The sequence below is a fragment of the Mesoplodon densirostris genome, chromosome 4 (genome assembly GCF_025265405.1).
Source record: "Mesoplodon densirostris isolate mMesDen1 chromosome 4, mMesDen1 primary haplotype, whole genome shotgun sequence".
In the NCBI taxonomy this organism is placed as follows: domain Eukaryota; kingdom Metazoa; phylum Chordata; class Mammalia; order Artiodactyla; family Ziphiidae; genus Mesoplodon; species Mesoplodon densirostris.
In genome coordinates, this window is record NC_082664.1 from 116,646,730 (window position 1) to 116,667,245 (window position 20,516).

Below are 20,516 nucleotides of genomic sequence, written 5' to 3' on the forward strand. Positions count from 1 at the left end.
TGCAAAGGCTTGAGGTAACATAAAGCTTATTTTCCGGGAAATCCAAGTATTGACAGCATTGGTTCTGTATGGGTACAGCTTATGTAAGAATGACGCTTGTATCAGGAGGTAAGACGGAGAATAGGCGAGGATGAAGTCCAAAGGGCCTCAAATGCTGTGCGGGGAAGTTCAGATTTTATCTTGAAGACAATGGGGAGAACTTTGAGGGATTTTAAGCAAACATCAGATTCGTGTTTCAGAAAGACTATCTTGGTGGTGATAAAAAGGGTGATTGGAGCTGTGGCAAGAGGGTGGAGGAGGCACACCTGAAGCAGTTAGGGGGAGACCAGTTAGGAAATGACTGTTAGGTGAAACCATGTAAAATCATGATTTTTTTTTTAGAAAATGGTTAAATGTCATCAATTCCATACGGTTCAACCTAATACAGTGGTCCAGGTAAGAAATGATCAGAGCCCCAATGAAAGCAGAGGCAGAGGAGATGAAACCAAGAGACATTTAGGAAGTCTAATTTGATAGGATACCATGATTTCTTTGGTAAGAGGGACAAAGGAAAGGGCATTTGTCCTAAACTGGAAATATACAATCACAGACTATATAAAATAATTCTTGAACCTAGAAGAACACTTACTTCAATTAGTTTTACAGCTGAGGGCTGATAAATTCATTCATTTGGATACAACAACACAGTGTGTTTGGGGCTGAGTTGAGTCTGAAACCCAGGTCTCCTGACTATTCCACTATTCTAGCTTCACTGCACCTTGGATATTCCAAGAAGATATTCGTGTTAGTTTCCTGGGGCTACCATAACAAAAATACAACTAACTGGATGGCTTAAACAACAGAAATTTATTGTCTCACAGTTTTGGAGGCTGGAAATCTGAAAACAAGGTGTTGATAGGGTTGGTTCCTTCAGAGGGCTGTGGGGGAGATTCTGTTCCAGGCCTTTCTCCTTAGTTTGTAGGCACATCACCCTGATCTCTGCCTTCATGTTCACATGGCATTCTCCCTTTGTGTGTGTGTGTGTGTGTGTGTGTGTGCACCAATCTCTTCACATGGCTGCCTCCACTTTGTATATCCATGTCCCTGTTTTCTCTTATAAGGACACCAGTCCTTAGTGTCCCCACAGGAGAGACAGTCATAAGGACTCAGTCATAAGACCCACCCGACTCCAGTATGACATCATCTTAACTAATTACATCTTCAACTACCCTATTTCCAAATAAGGTCACATTCTGAGGTACTGGGGGTTAGGACTTCAACATATGAATTTGCAGGGGGGCACAATTCAACTCATAACACTACTTCTGAAAGTCCTATGTCATGTTACTGGTGGTAATTCTGTCTTTTCCCTTGGAAAAGGAAATACAGATCTGAGGAATAAGAGTCTTTTCTTTTTCCTTTATATCTTATCACAATGCCAAGGATAGTGTTCTACCCTGCAAGTCTGTGTTGACATACCTGCTGGCAAGAGACAGGGATTTCAGTGAGTTTCTAAAAATTTTACTGTGTGGTCTACTCGTATTGGCGGAAAGAAAAAACTCTTAACTGCATTCCATTTGACTATATGGGCAGAACATGTGGTTACCTGCTTTGGGTGTACAATGGTTCCCTTTGATTTCATATGCCAAGGGCAGGCAGCCAACTGCTCTTACTTTACCTGTGATCAGGCTCAGCAGTGGCTTCCAAAGGGAGCTGAGGAATGGCAGGTGTTCCTATTCATCATGATGTTGGTTTTTTAAGACATGGCCTTTATTTTGGAACTATCAATAATTAAATAGGCTTTCTCTGGGTAGAATTAAAATGTAGGTTAGAAGGACACTCAGAGCTTAGCTATTGAGAAGCCTTACTGAGAAGATTTAGAAGAGTGTGGGAGTCTCCACCCCACCACTCACAGTAACTGAGACCATGTTTAACCACAAAGCTGTGGATGGGTAAAAACATGGGCTCTAGAGTTCCACAGACTTGGGCTTGAAACTCTGTCCTGATTTTACATTAAGAGTTGGCTTAGTTACCAAAAAGGGAACTAAGTAAAATCAGGTGCCTCCTGATATGATGCACTGAAAAGGACACAACATTGCTTATATAGTGCCCCCGCCAAAAGCGCATAATCTAAATTTAATCATAGAGAAACAACTGGGCAAGCCCAAATTAAAGGACATGCTGCAAAACAATAGGTATTCTTCAAAAATGTCAATGTCATAAAAGAAAATGAAAGGCAGGGACCTCCCTGGTGGTCCAGTGGGTAAGACTCCGCACTCCCAATGCAGGGGGCCCGGGTCTGATCCCTGTTCAGGGAACTAGATCCCGAATACCACAATTAAGACCCAGTGCAGCCAAATAAATAAATAAATATTTAAAAAAGAAAAGAAAATGAAAGGTAGAGGAACTGTTCCAGATTATAGGAGACTAAAGAGACATGACATCTAATGGAATACTTGATCCTGAATTAGATTCTGGATTGGGGGAAAACGTTCCTTGAAAGAGCAATATTGGGAAAATTGGCAAAATTTGAATATGATTTATAAATTAGATAATAGTATTGTAGCAATGTTAAGTTTCCTGAATTTGATCATCATACTGTGGTTATGTAAGAGATGTTGCTTGTTTTGGAGAGATACATGATGTATTTAGGGTTGAAGGGTTGTAATTTCTGTAATTTACTCTTAAGTGGTTCAGGAAGAAAACTAGAATAAAAAATAATGAGGATTGGTAATTATACTTAAAAATACTGTATTGATATTTGAAAGTCACTAAGAGAGTAAATCTTAAAAGTTCTCACTACCAGAAAAAAAGGTAACTGTGTGAGGTGATGGATGTGTTAACTAACTTTATCATAGTAGTCATTTTACAACATATATGTATTATGAAATCATCACGTTGTGCACCTTAAACTTACACAGTGTTGTATGTGAATTGTACATCAATTAAGCTGAAAAATAAATAAATACCCCCCCAAATAATGAGGATCTTATTTATGTAATATGTAAATAGAGAGAGAGAGAGAGAGAGAGAAAGCAAATGTGGCAAAGGGTTAACATTAAATAAATCTAGGTGGAGTATATTAGAAAATTTATTATAATTTTCTCACAATTTTTCTCTATCCTTGAATTTTTCCAAAATAAAAAGTTTAATTAAAAAAGAAGAGATGAACCAGACTGGATATTGTCCAAGACATTGAACTAAAAAGGTGCAAAAGTATTACTGGAGTGTTAAAAATCTAACTAGAAATGTAACTTGAAAAAAATGTATTGTGAAAACTTCTCTTTGGAGAATACGAATGTGATTGGGAAAAAATGCTTATACAACTCACTTGTGGTTGAGAGATGAAGTTCCTAAGGGCAAAGCGAAGGATTCGTGGACAGTTACTGTCATTTTTGGCTTTTTAGGGAAGGTCCTGCTTCTCTACCATTCCCCTGTGAAGTTCTCAGTCTCTCTTCTAAATAAAAATGAATTACATATTTTTTTAATGTTTGAAAGAGAACCAAATTACCAGCCTCTCTTTTTAATCTGGTTCTGCCAGCTGTACAACCTTGAACAAGTCACTTCATCCATTCAACAAACGTTTATTTAGTACCCACTCTGTGCCAGGTACTGTTTAGATGTTGGAGAATTGGCAAGGAATAACATAGATATGGCACCTGCCCTCATGGAGTTTACAGAACAGTGATATGTGACAGATACTAGGGGTTGCCAACATTACAGGAATTTCCTTTTCTTCCTTGCTAATAAAACTCCAATTTTGCAGAAAGCAATGTGTGAGGGGGAAAGCCATGTGTGCTACAGATTGGGAGAAAATACTTGCAAACCCCATATCTGACGAAGGACTAGTATCTAGAATGTATAAGGAACTCTCAAAAGTAATGAAAGGAAGAAAGAGAGAAAGAGAGAGAGAGGAAAGAAGGAAGGAAGGAGAAGGAAGGAAGGAAGAAAGAAAGAAAGAGAAAGAGAAAGAAAGAGAGAAGGAAAGGAGAAAACAAAAGGAGAGAAAGAAAGAAAGAGAAAGAGAGAGAGAAAGAAAGAAAGAGGGAAAGAAGGAGAAAAAGAAAGGAGAGAAAGAAAGAAAGGAAGGAAGGGAGAAAGAAAGAAAGAAGAAAGAAAGGAAGGAAGGAAGAAAGGAAGGGAGAAAGAAAGAAAGAAATCACTCCAATTAGAAAATAGGCAAAAACATAATACGTTTTAGCAAAGTGGATATAGAGATGGCAAATAACCACACGAAAAGGTGTTCAATCGCATTAGTCATTAGCAAACTGGAAATTAAAACCACAATAAGATATCACTTCATCCTTATCAGAATGGCTAACATAAAAAATAGTGACATCACCAAATGCTGGTAAGGATGTGGAAAAACTGGATCAATGGACCACTCATATCTAGCTAGTGGGAATGTAAAATGGCGCAGTCACTTTGGAACAGTTTGGTAGTTTCTTTAAGCACTAAATATGCAACTACCCTACAACTCAACAACTGTACTCTTGGGCATTTATTACAGAGAAGTAAACATTTATATTTACCCAAAACCTTGTACATGAATGTTCAAAGCAGCTTTATTCATATTAGCCCCAAACTTAAGTCAACCCAAATGTTTTTCAGTGATGGCTGAACAAACTGTGGTACAACCATATCGTGGAATACATCCAGCAATAAAAATGAACCACCTAGTAATACAACAACCTGGATAGATCCCCAGGGAATGATGCTGTGTGAAAAAAAGCCAATCCCAAAAACATTATATACAGTGTGATTCCATTTGTATAACATTCTTGAAATGACAAATTATAGAAATGGAGAACAGATTGGTGGTTACCACAGGCTAGGGGATGATGGAGTATAACCTAGAAGAAATGTGGATGTGGTTATAAAAGGGCAACATGTGGGATCTTTGGAAATGCTCTGTATCTTCACTGTGGTGGTGGTCACAGAAATCGACACATGTGATAAGATCACATAGAATTAAATACACACATGTTCCCAACAAAAGAGTGCTTGTAAAACTGCTGAAATCTGTTTAAGAACTGGGGAAGACTGGGTGAAGTGTTGTATGGAATCTCCATTACTCCTTTTTTTAAAAAATTTATTTTTATTTTATTTATTTTTGGCTGCGCTGCATGCAGGCTTTCTCTAGTTGTGGCAAGCGGGGGCTACTCTTGGTTGCTGTATGCAGGCTTCTCATTGTGGTGGCTTCTCTCGTTGCAGAGCACAGGCTCTAGAGTGCAGGCTCAGTAGTTGTGGCACACAGGCTTAGTTGTTCCACAGCATGTGGGAATCTTCCTGGACCAGGGCTCGAACCCATGTCCCCTGCATTGGCAGGCAGATTCTTAACCACTGCGCCACCAGGGAAGCCCTGGGAGGCCCTCCATTACTTCTTATAACTGCGTGTAAATCTACAATTATCACAAAATAAAAAGTGTTTTAAATGGGTGACTTAAATCTCAGTAAAGCTGTTAAAAAACACACACACAACAGAAAACAGGAGGGTGTTTTTGATTGTCACCATGGGAGGGAAGCACTTTTAGAATTTAATGGATGTGAGATTCCCATATTCCATAGGACAGAATTTTACAACAAAGAATCAACCTCCCCCATGAAACATGCTGCCAGATATTCAGGTAGATAACACACACACAAACAGAAGAACAGTAACAACATATATGTTTATACTTATCTGAACATAGAACTTAATCCCATTTACAAATAAATGTAAAAGTAATTTGTGTATTATTTTAACACACTCTGAATTTTCCACGAATGTTAATATTGTGTAAAAAGAGGAAAAGTTATTTTGTTTTTCTTGGAACTTTGCCAAGAATTATTCCTCATTCCAGAAAATCAACAGTGACAATGCTTCCAATAATATTTGAGTCACCAGTACATTTCATTAGCCTCCATTTAAGCTGGTCATTCATGATATATATATATATATACACACACACATATGTAATTTATTATATAAATGCATTTATTATATACATGCATTCATTATATATATATATGTATATATATACATATATATATATATATATATATAATTTTTTTTTTTTTTTTTTTTTTTTTTTTTGCCACATGGCATGCAGGATCTTAGTTCCCTGACCAGGGATCAAACCCATGCCCCCTGCATTGGAAGTGCAGAGTCATAACCACTGAACCACTAGGGTAGTCCCATGATATATATTTTTGAATGATATATGTATTTAGTCCTTATTTTGAAATGTTAAATATAAAGTGTTGACTATATTTGGTTAAATATTATCTTATGTTCTGTAAAATCATTATAAGTAGATGCAAGCATCTGATTACATCATGTTGTGTAATGTAGATGTGCCTGTGTACCTCCATATTGTAATCCATATTATTTTCTAATAAATTACTTTTAAAACTTTTAAAATACTATTAAAATACTTTTAATACTTTCTCATAAATTTCTAAAAAATTACTTTTATTTCTCCTTTATATTACAGTTAGGGCATTATATAGATTATTTGTAATATGTGTAATATTACACATTACATTACACATATTTGTAATATATGTAAGTTATATTATCTATGAGTTTCATGCCAGGATGAGTAAAGGAGACATTACAAAATATGTGTCTTGAAAAGAGGGTGTTGAGTTTGATAGAGTGGAGAACTACTAGTCTAATTTCTTGTCAATGAGAGGTCTGTGGAGGATCTTCAGGAAAATATTTTCTTCTCTGATAAAAAAAAGAGAGGGGCTCTGCACCACTTTCCCTCCCTCTTTTGGAAGTTCTAGGACACATAATGCTTCTGTATGATGCAGTCATCTTGCAACCAGGAGGCAACAAGTCTGAGAAACAAAAATTAAAATGCTGAGAAGTGCGGGGCCAAAATATGGAATGAGGCTGGGTATTTGATGGTGTCACTGATCTGTTGCACTAATCCTAGAACTGCCAACTGTGGATAATTATAGGTCTGCATTGTTTAACCCACTGTTAGTCGGGTATTCTCTTGCACGCAGCTAAAAGTATCTAACCAAGATATGGAGAATACAGTAAATGGGCAATTACAATCAAGTATAATAAAGTGCTCTAATTGAAATAGAGGAAGATAGGGAAGCATTTCTTCACGTTCCCAACCCAAACTGGGGGTTGGGGGGTTGTCAGTGAGTATTTCCTGTAGGAAACACCTGGTCTAAGGCCTGAAGAATGAGTAGGGGGTTAGCAGGACAGGGCACAGGAGAGTGTTCCATATAGAGAGAACAGCAAGTGAAATACTACAGAGTGACAGAGCAATGATTCTGCCAGAAAGTAGGTTTCCTGAAAAAGGTATAAACAATAGGTGTGAGATACCAGATCAAATCGTGACTCAGTCACTTGGTAACTGTAAGTTACTTAGCCTCTCTGAGTTTCAGTTTCATCATCATGAAAATGACAGTTAGGGTAGTTCTCATGTCCTAGGGTCTTTCTGAGAAGATTGTCACAATCATCTAGACAGGAAATGTTCAAATCTAGACCTGGGTGGTTATAAAGGTGCATAAGTAGAGGAAACATATTGGGGTTTGCTTCGACAAGGCTTGCTGAGTCAGTATTTAAAGGGAGAGGGTACAGGATCAAGGATGATGTGTCGGTTTCCAGCATGGGTAACTGAGTGGTTGATGTGCCACTCACTGTTACAAGCAATACAAAAGGAGTAGTGGATTTTAAGGGGGAAATTACGGAGTTCCATTTTGCAGATTTTGAATCTGGGGTGCCTGTGGGATGTGGAGGCATCCAATAGGTACTAGAATATACACCTCTGAGCTTAGGAGATGTGTTTGGGTTGCAGGTAGACAGGGAAGCAACAGCATATAACTAATAACTGAAACCAAAGGAGAAGGTGGGACGTGCCAGGACAAGTGGTGAGAGGTGGTGTAAGGTCAGAGCCCTGAGGTATATGTAATACCCAGGACATTTAATGGCTGGGCAGAGGAAGTGGGGCCTGCAGAGGAAACTGAGACGGAGCACCCTTAAGGATAGGAAGAAAAAACAAGCAGTAGCGTTTTAGATCACGAAAGCTGATAGAAGAATATTTCTCAACAAGGGGAGAGATCAAGTAGAGTAAGGGTTTAGAAACGTGATATTAACAAGTGGAGTTATGGCTGACCGTGACCAGAGGCATTTCTAGGGGGTGGAAGGCAGATTGGAGAGAGATAAGGAGTGGAAGGGGAAGGTCGAACACTAGCAGCTCCTTCTGCAAAGTTGGCTGCCAACGGGAGATAAGACGGTAGAGAAGAACGTAGGGACTTGAGGAGCGGACGTGGAGGAGGGATGGAGGCTTAAGCATGATTAACTGCCACTGGGAAGGAGCCAGTAGGGAGAGACTGAAGCTACAGGAATGTAAGGAAAATTCATTCAACAATTAGTTGAGCGCTTCCTACGTGCCAGATCAGTTCTCCCATCCTCTCCAGAGAACACGCGTGTAGGCTACACATATGACAGGTTTAACCTAAGGCTTTATCTTCAGGGGAAAGAGGTTCTCAAGCTGTTTTTCATAGGAGTTCCAATTCTGCCCCTCTGCCCACTCCCCCCACCCCCCCACATCACCGGATACTCCGAAGGAGCCCCAACACTGCTGGATCTCACAACCTCAATTGGACACTTGAAGCCACAACTAACGGATCTCTAAGAGGGCCAAACTAGTGACGCCAATGCCACAGCCTCCCCGGCGTTTCGCCCCAGCTCGCGAGAACAGAAGCGATTACGCAAGGAATCGTTTTCTGACTGGCTCCGCCCCTCCTCTTTCTTTGTTTCCACGCCGGAGGATCTCGCGAGAGTTTGGCGGCAAATCCCGCGAGCTGAGACCTGGGGCCGGTTCTGCGGCTCTCGCGGTGTTTGCGCGAGACTGCTCCTTTCCTGCTTCCCTTGCCGGTCCGGCTGCTTTCCTCCCCCTCTTCCCCGCCCGACCTCCCCCTCCTTCCCCCGCGGGCCCCCTCCCCGCAGGGATAATATGGTCTCCGGCGATGGACGCCCCAAGTGCAGGTTAGTTTCAGTTCACCGACTGGATCTGGCAGCTGGTGCTGCCCCGGCTCCGAGTTCTTTGCTTCTCTCTCCTGGAGTTGCTCGGCCGGCGCCGGGGCCCTCCGGGCTCAGGTTGTGCTCCCTTGGGGCCTGCCTGCTGGGCCGCACTCTGTGCGCCCAGGCCTCGAGGGCCCGGCCTCGCCGCCCTCGTCCCTCAGCGTGACCCCATCAGGGCCGTCCGCTCCGCCGCTGGCCTTGACCCGTGCCGGCCTTGGCCCGTTGGCCACTGCTGGCTGCCAGCGGCTTCCCGGTACTTCTCAGTAGCACTAAGGTCGAGGAAAGGCCCACCATCTTCTCCCCGCCCCCCATTTGTAAGAGATGAGGGTGGGGGCTAGTGTCTCCTTGGTGGCGTCTCACGCAGCTAGTTGTTTATTCCGCTGTCCAGCCTCGAGCCCCTCCCTCTATCTTTGCCTCTAGAAGCGGAGTGGGGGGTGGTCAAGGCCGAACACTGGTCAGCCAGTTCTCGGACCATTTATTGCAGCGCTGGCTCTCCTCCCCCCATCCACCTCCCTCGCTTAACCCTCAATAAAAAAGGAAAAACATTATATATTCTCAAAAAGTGAACAGTGCTTATCGCTTCTCATTTCGGACCAAGGTCCTAGCAGTGTTGGGGGTCCTGCCCACCTACTGCAGTGAATCTGCACAAAAGATCTGAAGATTCTTTAACCTCAAGGCTGCCTCCCCGCCACTTCCCCCAAGAACCTTAGGAGCTGGGGCACATTCAGATAAGTCCCCTGGGTCTTTGACTTGGTAGTTAAGCTTCAATTCGTACAAAACCAGAAAGACGTGTGTTTTAGGGAGTATCTGCTAATTTACCCAGATATTTTGTTGTTCACCTTTACCTTTAGTCTTAAAGCCTGTGAAGGTCTTACCTGATAAGTTGTTTGTTTTGGTTTGGTTTTGATTTTATTCCTGTTGTTGAATGCTGTGTAAAAGTCCATCTTTTGGTTATTTTTTTAAAAATCAGTTCTTCTAACATAATTGTGGCGTTGTCCCGTCTGTATTTATGCAATTTTCAGGACATGTCTTCACAAAACATGCCTATTCATCCTTTAAATCATTCTTATTGTCCCTTTCTAGGTATTCTTTATTATCACATTTTCAGGACTTAATTATTTTACTTTCTAAGTATTCTTGCCCCTTTCTAGGTATTCTTTATTGTCACATTTTCAGGAGTTAATTATTTTACCAGTTTTTATTTGACAAGGGTCATGGCTTAGAGTTTTACTGTCCAATACAGTGGACACCAGCCATATGTGACTATTTAAATTTTAATCAATTAAATAAAATTAAGAACTCTGTTCCTCAGTCGCTGTAACCACATTTCTTTTTTTTAAAAATTTATTTATTTTAATTTATTTATTTTTGGCTGTGTTGGGTCTTCGTTTCTGTGCGAGGGCTTTCTCTAGTTGTGGCAAGTGGGGGCCACTCTTCATCGCGGTGTGTGGGCCTCTCACTGTTGTGGCCTCCCCCGTTGCGGAGCACAGGCTCCAGACATGCAGGCTCAGTAGTTGTGGCTCACGGGCCCAGTTGCCCCGTGGCATGTGGGATCTTCACAGACCAGGTCTCGAACCCGTGTCCCCTTCATTGGCAGGCAGATTATCAACCACTGCGCCACCAGGGAAGCCCTGTAACCACATTTCAAGTGCTCAATGGCCACGGCCACCTGTAGAAAATATAGGTAATATAGCGCAAATATAGAAAATTTGCACCATTACAGAAAATTCTTTTGGACAGAGCTGGTTTCTAGGTATTTTCACTTTGAATAAGGTAATTTGTAGCAGTTTAATGAAAGTATAATTTTTTTTCAGTTTTTATTAGACAAGAGTCATGGCTTAGAGTTTTACTGTCCCAATACAGTGGACACTAGCCACATGTGACTATTTAAATTTCAATTAATTAAATAAAATTAAAAACTCTGTTGCTCAGTCGCTGCAGCCACATTTCAAGTGCTCAGTGGCCACGGCTACCTATAGAAAATATAGGTAATATAGCACAAATATAGAAAATTTGAGCCATTACAGAAAATTCTTTTGGACAGAGCTGGTTTCTAGGTATTTTCACTTTGAATAAGGTAATTTGTAGCAGTGTTTAATGAAAGTATAATTTTTTTTTCAGGATATGCCTTTGAGTACCTTATTGAAACATTAAATGACAGTTCACATAAGAAGTTCTTCAATGTACCTAGACTTGGAGGCACCAAGTATGGTAATGTTGCTTAAATTTTCTTGGATTTGTTTAGTTTCTAATAATAAAAATGCATTTGTCGAGCTGAGTTGAAGAAATTTTAAATTTATTCCCACCATGTCGTAGCAGGTACACCTACACATATGTCTAACATTTTAAAAGCTTCTTGGGCTAGCTTTTGTTTGAGGAGGATGTAAGCCCATACCATAGCTTCTCATTTTAAAATCTAAGTTAGTTTAGTAGTGATTTTTACCCCCAAGAAATTACTAATACAATTTTAAAAACAACAGAAAGCTGCCAGATGATATTCTAGAGCTATTAAATGTATATTTTAATTTTCCGAGTGAACAGTGTCACTATCCTTTGAATAGGAATCATCAGCAGGGCCCACTGATTTGAGTTGTTGACCAGGGCATGGTTTGCCCTGGCTTGTGCCCTGACACTCTTGGCAGACCTTTGCAGGCGCCTGACCGGGATCAAACCTTTCACTGAGGTTTCAGAAGACTGAACTTGGCGGAACCCCAGAGTATTGGATGGAAGTCTTTACTTTATTGACAACTAAGTAATTTTCTCAACCAGGCCGGTGAAGGGAAGACCTGTTTGGAAGAGTGATTTAGATTATTCTTTTCTGACTTTTCAGTGAAAAGAAAAATTAAATGCCAAATCTGTTGCAGTTTTGGAGGGAGCTTTCCCTAACCTTGGTTCTTGTTTTGTTTTTTCCTTCTTCTTGTGTTACTTAAGAAGATTGCTTTTGTGAATTTCTGTAGATTTTGGTGGGTTTAAACGTTCTAGACTAGCAATATTTTTTTGTACATTCTGAGAATATTTGGATACTTTAGAGTATATTTTGGAGAAGATCCCTATCCTAGAATTAGGTTGCCATTTAAAAATAAACAGTTCACCAAAATCCTTTACCTTGCATGTTTAGTTGCTGTGATTTGTATTGAGAGGTTGGTCTTTTCTTAGTGCCATGTGTCTTTCATTCACATTTATTTTATTTCTTCACTGATGATGAGTTTGTATTACTTTTGAAAAGGGAACAGCTAAGTTGATTATATACAAGAAAGATCTTTTATTTCCCTTCTCTCAAATATCTAGTGATTCTGGCCTGGAAGTTTCTTAACCCACATTTTATAGCTTAGTAAAGTAAAAGAACATATATGAGGATGTTTTTTAATTTGAGTATAAGTTCTTTTTATGGGTAATTTTTGGAAATGTGCCTACTTGAAGAAAGCCTGTATTTCCCAAATGCAGGAAATCAGTAGGAAACTATCAAAACAACTGTAAAATGCATTGAAAGAGTGATTAATAAAGTAAGAGCTATATTATCTCTGGAAAATAAGCTGTCACAGGCATCTGTACATAACTGAGTTCCAGAGTACCAGGGTTTTTATAACCATGATAAATGTAATAAGAGAATGCCTGTAAATACAAATGCCTTTAAAACAGAAATTTGGTTTTTATTTCTGTGGGGTTAAAACATTGTTTTTAATAGAATGGTTTTATGAGAGGTTTACTAAGTAACTACCTAAATAATTTCTTAGTAATTACTTAGTAGGGAATAAAATTTGGAAGAAGAATTGACTTTGAAAGAAAGGAGCAACTTGAGTAGAAAAACAAAAAGTCCTTGCTGCATTTTTTTTTTTTTTTTTTGTGGTACGCGGGCCTCTCACTGTTGTGGCCTCTCCCGTTGCGGAGCACAGGCTCTGGATGCACAGGCTCAGCGGCCATGGCTCACGGGCCCAGCCACTCCATGGCATGTGGGATCTTCCTGGACCGGGGCACGAACCCGTGTCCCCTGCATTGGCAGGCGGACTCTCAACCACTGCGCCACCAGGGAAGCCCCTTGCTGCATTTTTGGAGGGACCAGATTGAATGGCCTCCCAGACATGTGCTTAGGAGACATTGCTTTGGTAATCACCAGGGTTCTAGACCACTGCCCTCTCTGTTTCCCACATTCGGATGCCTACCAGGCTGAGAATCACAGTTGTAGTGAGTAACTTAATGAAGAGCAAGTGTTCTAGCTCTCTTATATGTTGGGGAGGAAAGATAGTTGAGAACACTCTTCTAAGCTCCCTGCTAACTGTATCAGGAATGCCTGCAGCTGCAAGGAACCAAAAACCTACTGTACAGTGACTCTAACAAATAGGGGTTTATTTTTCTCACCTAACAAGAAGTCTGGATGTGGACATACTGGGACTGTATAGCACCAGCATCAGCAAGGACCTAGACTTCTCACTTTTTTCTGTCTGCTTTCATTTTGGGGGTTGCAAATAGCTGATGTACCTGCATTAGGTCCATGTTTTAGGCAGCTGGAAGAGCAAAACAGAAAGAAAAGCCCACCCCAGGAGCTTTTGCCTGTATCTCCTTGGCCAAAATGTCATCTCCACTCTCGGCTTTAAAGGCTGAAAGATGGTGTATTTAGCTTTCTGGATTTTGCAGTAGAGAAAGACAAGGGAGAAGTGGTTGAAGTGGTTGGGAGTGGGCAGTGAGTGAACTAGCCTAGACAATCTGCCTCACTAACAGTACCTTCCCTTATTAAGTCTGTCTTTAGATAGAGGACAACACAAATTACTTGATTTCTCCTTTTTTATTGCCATTTTATCTTTTCGCTTCCCAAGTTTATATTCAAGGTATCTTTTTTTTTTTTTAATTCGTTAATACCAGCTGTTTCCTTAGTCAGTAGTTCTCAAACTTCACTGTGCATCAAGATCAGCTGGAGGCTTGCTGGGCCCCCTCTCTGGAGTTCTGATCTGGGGTAGAGACTGAAAATTTGGATTTCTAACAAGTTGCCAGGTGATAACTGATGCTGCTGGCCTGGGGCCATATTTTGAGAGCCACTTAGTTTTTTTTTTTTTTTTTTTTTTTTTGGCTGCGTTGGGTCTTCGTTGCTGCACAGGGGCTACTCTTTGTTATGGTCTGCGGGCTTCTCATTGCGGTGGCTTCTCTTGCTGTGGAACACGGGCTCTAGGCGCTCAGGCTTCAGTAGTTGTGGCATGTGAGCTCAGTAGTTGTGGCTTGCGGGCTCTAGAATGCAGGCTCAGTAGTTGTGGCGCCTGGGCTTAGTTGCTCCGTGACATGTGGGATCTTCCCAGACCAGGGCTCAAACCTGTGTCCCCTGCATTGGCAGGTGGATTCTTAACCACTGCGCCACCAGGGAAGTCCTATACTCAAAGTATCTTTATGGAAGTGGGCATATTGTACACGTTGACCACGTTTTAAACTTTCATAATTTCACTAGTGACAAAATGCCTTTTTAATGATCTGGAGCTGCCTGTCTGGCACTCCAGTGCATTGACTACAACCTTAGAGATTTTGAGTGACTCTCTTAAAGTAGATCTCTGAATTTGAAAATATACCTGGTTCCAAGGAAGAGAGAAATCACTGTTGCCTGGAATAGTCAGAGACTGCTTTCTGAAGGAAGGAGGACTTGAATTGATGTTAAACAGAGGAATCACAGAGGCCAGTCAACACTTGGGGAATTAGAATGACCAGCAAGCATAGTGGAAAATGAGTAAGGGGGAAGACAGTGAAGAGACTGGCCTGGCTCTAGTGAAACATATTTTAGAGAGTAGCTGTTATTGGGCAAGAGGGCCTTCAGCCTGGTGTAAAGCCTCAGGCCCCCTTCTTTATCTCAGGTTATCTCATTCATCTTTCTTTTTTCCTTCCTAACTGCTTGCTTTTTAACCATGGTACTGCTTAGTCCTGTAGTAGAGCCAGGACTTGGTTTTCCAAATCCTACCTTGTAATCTCTGAAAGAAAATCTGTATTTAATTTTTTATTGATTATAAGAAATTAGGTTGGGATTGGTAATCAAAGACAAAAACATTATAGGCAGTGTAGAAACAGTTTCATTTTTACGTGCATATACAAATATATGTAAATGTGCTACTTAACAAAAAATACAGTATATATTGTTTTGTAACCTTTTTTTATTTAGTATATCATGAACATCTTTCCATGTCATTGAATACAAGTATCCCTTGCTATCTGAATCTGTTCGGTTTCTGAGTCAGGGATTATCAGTTTGAGTAGAAAGGGATACCTGTACTTTTCTACAGCTTCTACTGTACTGGCTGCATGGTATTACCTATATGAATGGATCATGGTTTAGTTAACAGATCTTTGAATATTGAGGTTGTTAACCAACTTTTCCCTGTTTATAAATAAAGCCGCTGTGTGTGTGTAGTAGTTAAATTTTGATATAACCTTATTATATAGTTACCAGATTGAAAGTATAGCTCCCTCCACCCGCATCACTTTTCTTTTTCACTTTTACTGTATATGTACTGTCTTTTCCAGTCTTTGTCCTTGAATATAAGGAACAGAAACTCACTTAACTCAGCACTCAAGAAAGAAGATGCTGTTACAGTTTCCAAACTTCCAAAGGCAAAGGAAGAAAGCACAGTCAGGCCTCATGGGAACTAGAATTTCTAGAGGCTGTTCTTTCTGTCACCTGTTTCTTTTTGAAGATCTGCTCTCCAGTTTTCTGTCTCCACAGCCCACTTTACTTATTGGTATTGTGTAATACCCAATATAGCCACTACCAGCCATTCTTTGTGTGTTATGATTAGCTTACCAGCCAGTTAAGACTGTATCTCTAGATGACTTTTTCTCCTATTGTTTTAACCTATAGTTAACCTATGGTTTGGCTGGGCAAGTCAGGCATCTATTGCTGATCAGTTATCTTGCTGGTAGGAACACAAGTCCATGTTTTCTGATCTTGTCTCTTCCATGCACTCTGGAAAGGGCTGTAAGTTCGGTAAGCAATGAAATAGTTTGCTTGTAATGTTTACACACAATACATAACTTTCTAAGGATTACCTTTACCTAATGTGATTCTATTCCATCTACAATCATGCACTCACCAACCCTCCACATTTTGTCCAACGGTCTGTTGGTTTTAACTGTGCTTTTGTAGACAATTTCTATTCTAGATTAGGTCCTTTGGGTAGCAGAGAACAGACACCCACTAGCTCAAGTGAAGAAAGATTTATTGTAATGATACAGAGCTCCCGGGCAAATGAAAGGTGGCTGTATCTCAAGAAAGTGGGCAATGAGCCAGAAGTGAGGGAGCTCTTTATTTTTTCTCTCAGGGCTTCAGAGTCCTGGCCCTCTTCCACTCTTCTGCTCCCTCTACTTCACTGCAGACCAGCTGCCTCTGCCTGCTAACTTTATATGTGGCCACAAATGGCAACCTCTGTCTCTAGCTTAGCTCTTAACAACTTTCTGGTTCAGCCTGTGTCCTGATTGCAAATTCCTGAGAGAGGAATCTATATTTTTTCCACCAGGCTGTTGGTCATTCACCTGCCAAGGGGTTGGCTTTTGCTTCAGCACTGTAGCCAGGGAGGTAATGGGACACTGAGCACTGTCCATTCCATGGATGGCGGTTTGGACAGGCACCATGAAGTATGCCTGTTATGTTAGCAGATAGTGCTAGATAACATGCTTACCAGGAGCAAATGAGAAGAGTGAGTGTGTTTCTACCTTTATCAATAATAGATATTATTTTTCTGGTTTTCTCTACCTTTGTCAGTGAGTGAAAAAAAAATCTTAAAGAAGCAGGAATCCGTTTTCTCTTTCTGCCTTCTTGGACTCTCCATGGCGATACTAAAAAACAAAACAAAACAAAACAAAAAAGGTCTGAGTTCTTTATTGGAAATCAGTTCCATTCCAGCCTGGTACTGGTTAGAGATATAAACGGTACCTTGAGTAGTGAGACGTGGGTGTGAGTTAATCCTGTTGCGAAGTCTGGGGTTACAGGGCCTTCTAGAACAGTTCCTTAATCTTTTCTCCAGGCTCCTGGCCTTGAACAGAGTTTTTAGTTTACCCTAAAGCTACTCTACCAGTCCCCTTGCTCTCTTAGCCTGGACTCCAAAGATAGCCTCCTTGAGGCTTTAGGCAGGCCTAGAGTGTTTGAGTGTTTCCCCTTTCCATCAGTCTTCAGTGTATTTCTCTTTCATATTTAGTTTTAATCTAAAGCCTGTTGTTAATACTGATATTTCCTATGGGTAATTTCTCCATCTACTGTTTAAACCTGGAATTAATCACTTTTGAGAAATAACAAAACCCTTTTACATTATCTATCTTCACTACATTGCTTTGTGTTAGGCAGGGAGGATAGTTTTATGCACATGAGGAAAATGAGGCTAAAAATCTCAGTAATATGCCTAAGGTCACATATCTTCTAAGTGAGAAGATCTGGTCTTAGACTCATATCTTTTGACTTCAGACCAACACTTTTCCCCCCTTAATACCATTCTGTTTCCCAGCTTAATAAGGGCAGTAATAAAGTGCTAGTGTTTATTGATTATTTACTATATCCATTCTGTAAGTTCTGTTATTACCCACTTGGCCAGGGTCCCGCTACTCAGTACCATTACCTAAAAAATGATAGAGGAGAAACTTGATCAAAAATCTGAGATTCCAAAGTCTATGCTTGTAAAACTACTACACTAGGGGTTGTATGCTCATGCTTATAAGGACCATAGAGGCACCATAAACAAGTGAAATGGCCCTGGCTGGAATTGTGGCAAGCAGGAGAGCAAATGCTCTATATAAAAGAGTAGGTGCTACTCAGTTCCAGCAGAAATGTGAGGTTGGTGTTGTAAAACTTTCTATTTATCTTAAGCCAGAAATTTGGATTTTCATGTAAAAAATCTGGTTTTTCAGTGTTGGCAATTAAACTTTAAAATGTTAAAACTGTGTAGAACAAACGAAACACATCTGCAGGCCAACAGTTTGCGACCTCTGCACTGAGAGATAAATTATATTGCCTAATCACAGTAGCAGCCACTTAGCCTTGAGTGGTAAGATCTGCAGTCCTGGAAACCTGGATATGCCTTTCATCAGCTGCCTCCCATGTAAAATAGCAGACCTCGGCATCTTTTTCTAAAGCCTGAACCACCTCTTGGATCTTACACTGAGTAATTGATCAAAAGGATATCTGTTGTTAGCAGTTCATTTCAGAAGTATGATAACGCATGTTATCATACTTTTTCAGTTTAAGCCACAAGCTTGTTCTGGTTCCCTGCATGTCTTTTTGATTATCTTTAGAGGATTAGCTTTCCAGATTCATAGGATTCTGGAAATTCCTGGTTAGAAGAGGTGGTATTAATCCAGCCCAGTTTTCTATTGATATTTGGTGCATGCATCTCTCAACAATGCTGTTTAACTCATTCAGCTAAGATTGAGTACTCAGATGTTTCTGGCGGGTGAAAGATGGCTAAGATAGCATCTTTGTGCTAAAGAAAGCACACAGTTCAGTAATGGAAAATGTAAGTACAGTGCCTTAGTATGTTGTAACAGTCTCAGTCCAATCAGGACATAGAATAGGGGAACTTTAATGTAAATAATTATTAACTGTGATACAAGAGTAATTGTAAGATGTAAGGAAATTCTTTATGGTACCTGTAGGGCTGACAGAGAATACCCAAGGAAGGAAAAATTGGAAGGGTGTCAGGTACCATTGAAGAAGGTGTGGTTCAGCTCGTTAGATGGCAGAGAAGTTTGCTGGTTTGGTCAGACTGGAGCTGGTCTGGAGTTGCTGGGCAGGCAGTAGGCCATCATCTTGAGTACATGCAGGGGAGTAGGCATCCAGCAACTGGTACTGTGAACGTGTATTGAGAGAACAGATGCTGGCAGGGGCAAGAGCCCTTCACAATGCATGGGACACATGGGGGCTTGCAGAAACAGCAGCAGCTCGTTGTGTGACCCTCCAGGCAGCTTCATGGGAGCTCTGGTTCCCGTGTTGAAAGGGCTGCGGTGATACTAACAAATGTGCATGTCTGTATTTTTTATATACTGTATAATAAAATATGTCCACATTTGGAAGATCTGTGTAACTTAGTGAACCTTTATTTCTCAAAGATCTTCAGTGAACACAGTGAGCAGAGAGTGGTGGGACTAGATAATGAGCAGACAGGCTTATTCATTCATTTTTGAGAAAATGTCTGCCAGATATCCATATTTGAATAATCATAGTTGGTCATTTGTTCTTTCAAGTGAAAATGGTGTTCTTTGGGAAAAGTGGCTAATTTAGCTTGTAATTCAATCACACAATGTTTTTCCCTTGAGCAATGATTGTACTTTGGTTTTGAGCAGAAATGCTGTATACACTTCATTGTTGTCACACAGAATATTGAGACCTGACCTCAGTGGTTGAGATTTAATAAAATTAACACTTTTTCTGCTTCATCAAGGACATTATTAAATGAAACTGGTATTTTGCCTGAAAATGAATAATACAGTGAGTACAAGTACAATTTGGTGCCACTGCTTTGAGTCCTGCTAAGGCATCAGTAGTTTTATCCACTAGTTTTTGAACCTTCAGCGCATATGTCAAAATGGTGGAAAAAGCAAATAATGTCTTAGTTGACCTTGCAGATTCCCTGAAAGAGTTTCAGGGCCCCCCCAGGAGTCCAGGGACCACACTTTGAAAACCACTGGTATGGGGCATGTATGGAGATAGAAAGATGAACTAAAGAATCTGGGTGAGAGGTGACATAGGGGTGGCTTATACTAGTTTTAGTGGTGGTGGTGATAGAAGTAGACAAATTCAAAATATATATAAAAGAGGTGTCAAGGATGTTGCCTAGATGCTTTCGCATAAGCATCTGGGTGGAAGGTGGTGCTGTTTACTGAGCTAGGGAACACAGGTGGTAGTGATATGGGACAGGGGCAGTGGGGAAATCAGAGTTCAGTTTAGGTACTAGTGAATTTGGGAACATATCAATATTCAAGTAGAGATGTTTGTGAGGCAATTAGCTGCATGGTTCTGGAGCTCAGAAGACAGATCTGGACTGCAGAAAAATATTTTGGAGTTATTGGTATAGAGATAGTCCGTTGAAGCCATAGGATCAGTTAAAACTCCTGAGAGGAGATGATATGGAGTGAGAAAAGAAGTAAGCCTAGATATGAACTCTGAGGAACTCCGACATTTAAAGATCAGGTAAAGGAGTAGAGGTCAGCCAGGAAACTGAAACAGGACTGCCAGAAAGTGTTGAGAACTGTAAAAGTGCCAAAATTTCACTCTCCTTGTAAGTTAAACTGACAGTTTCATAGATGCTGGCAGAAGACACAAAACTCTTGGATCAGAGACAATGGACAGTTTATTACCCACAGCAAAGCAGTGTGCTTGGTACCAACATTTGTTGAAGAAGGCCAGGTAATACCTGCACACAGAGATTGTGTTACAGAAAATGAAGTCTGACTTAGGGAACCCAAATCTTTTATAATGGACAGTAAGCATGCCTGCCATTTGCTCCAGAAAGAGACACTATCTTTATCTTCCAAGGCTATTCACTATATTAACATC

At 40.6% G+C, this 20,516-nt stretch overlaps 1 protein-coding gene across 1 annotated transcript in view; it reads left to right on the forward strand.

Annotated features, from left to right (window-relative positions):
* Positions 1-8,854: 8,854 nt before the first annotated feature.
* The window catches only part of IREB2 (iron responsive element binding protein 2), a 50,020-nt gene continuing 38,358 nt past the window's right edge, over positions 8,855-20,516 (forward strand). Inside the window, exons 1-2 of the mRNA XM_060096943.1 lie at positions 8,855-8,974; positions 11,132-11,221. Coding sequence (XP_059952926.1) covers positions 8,956-8,974; positions 11,132-11,221 — 109 coding nt within the window. The 5' untranslated portion in view covers positions 8,855-8,955. The remainder of the gene's footprint in view (positions 8,975-11,131; positions 11,222-20,516) is intronic.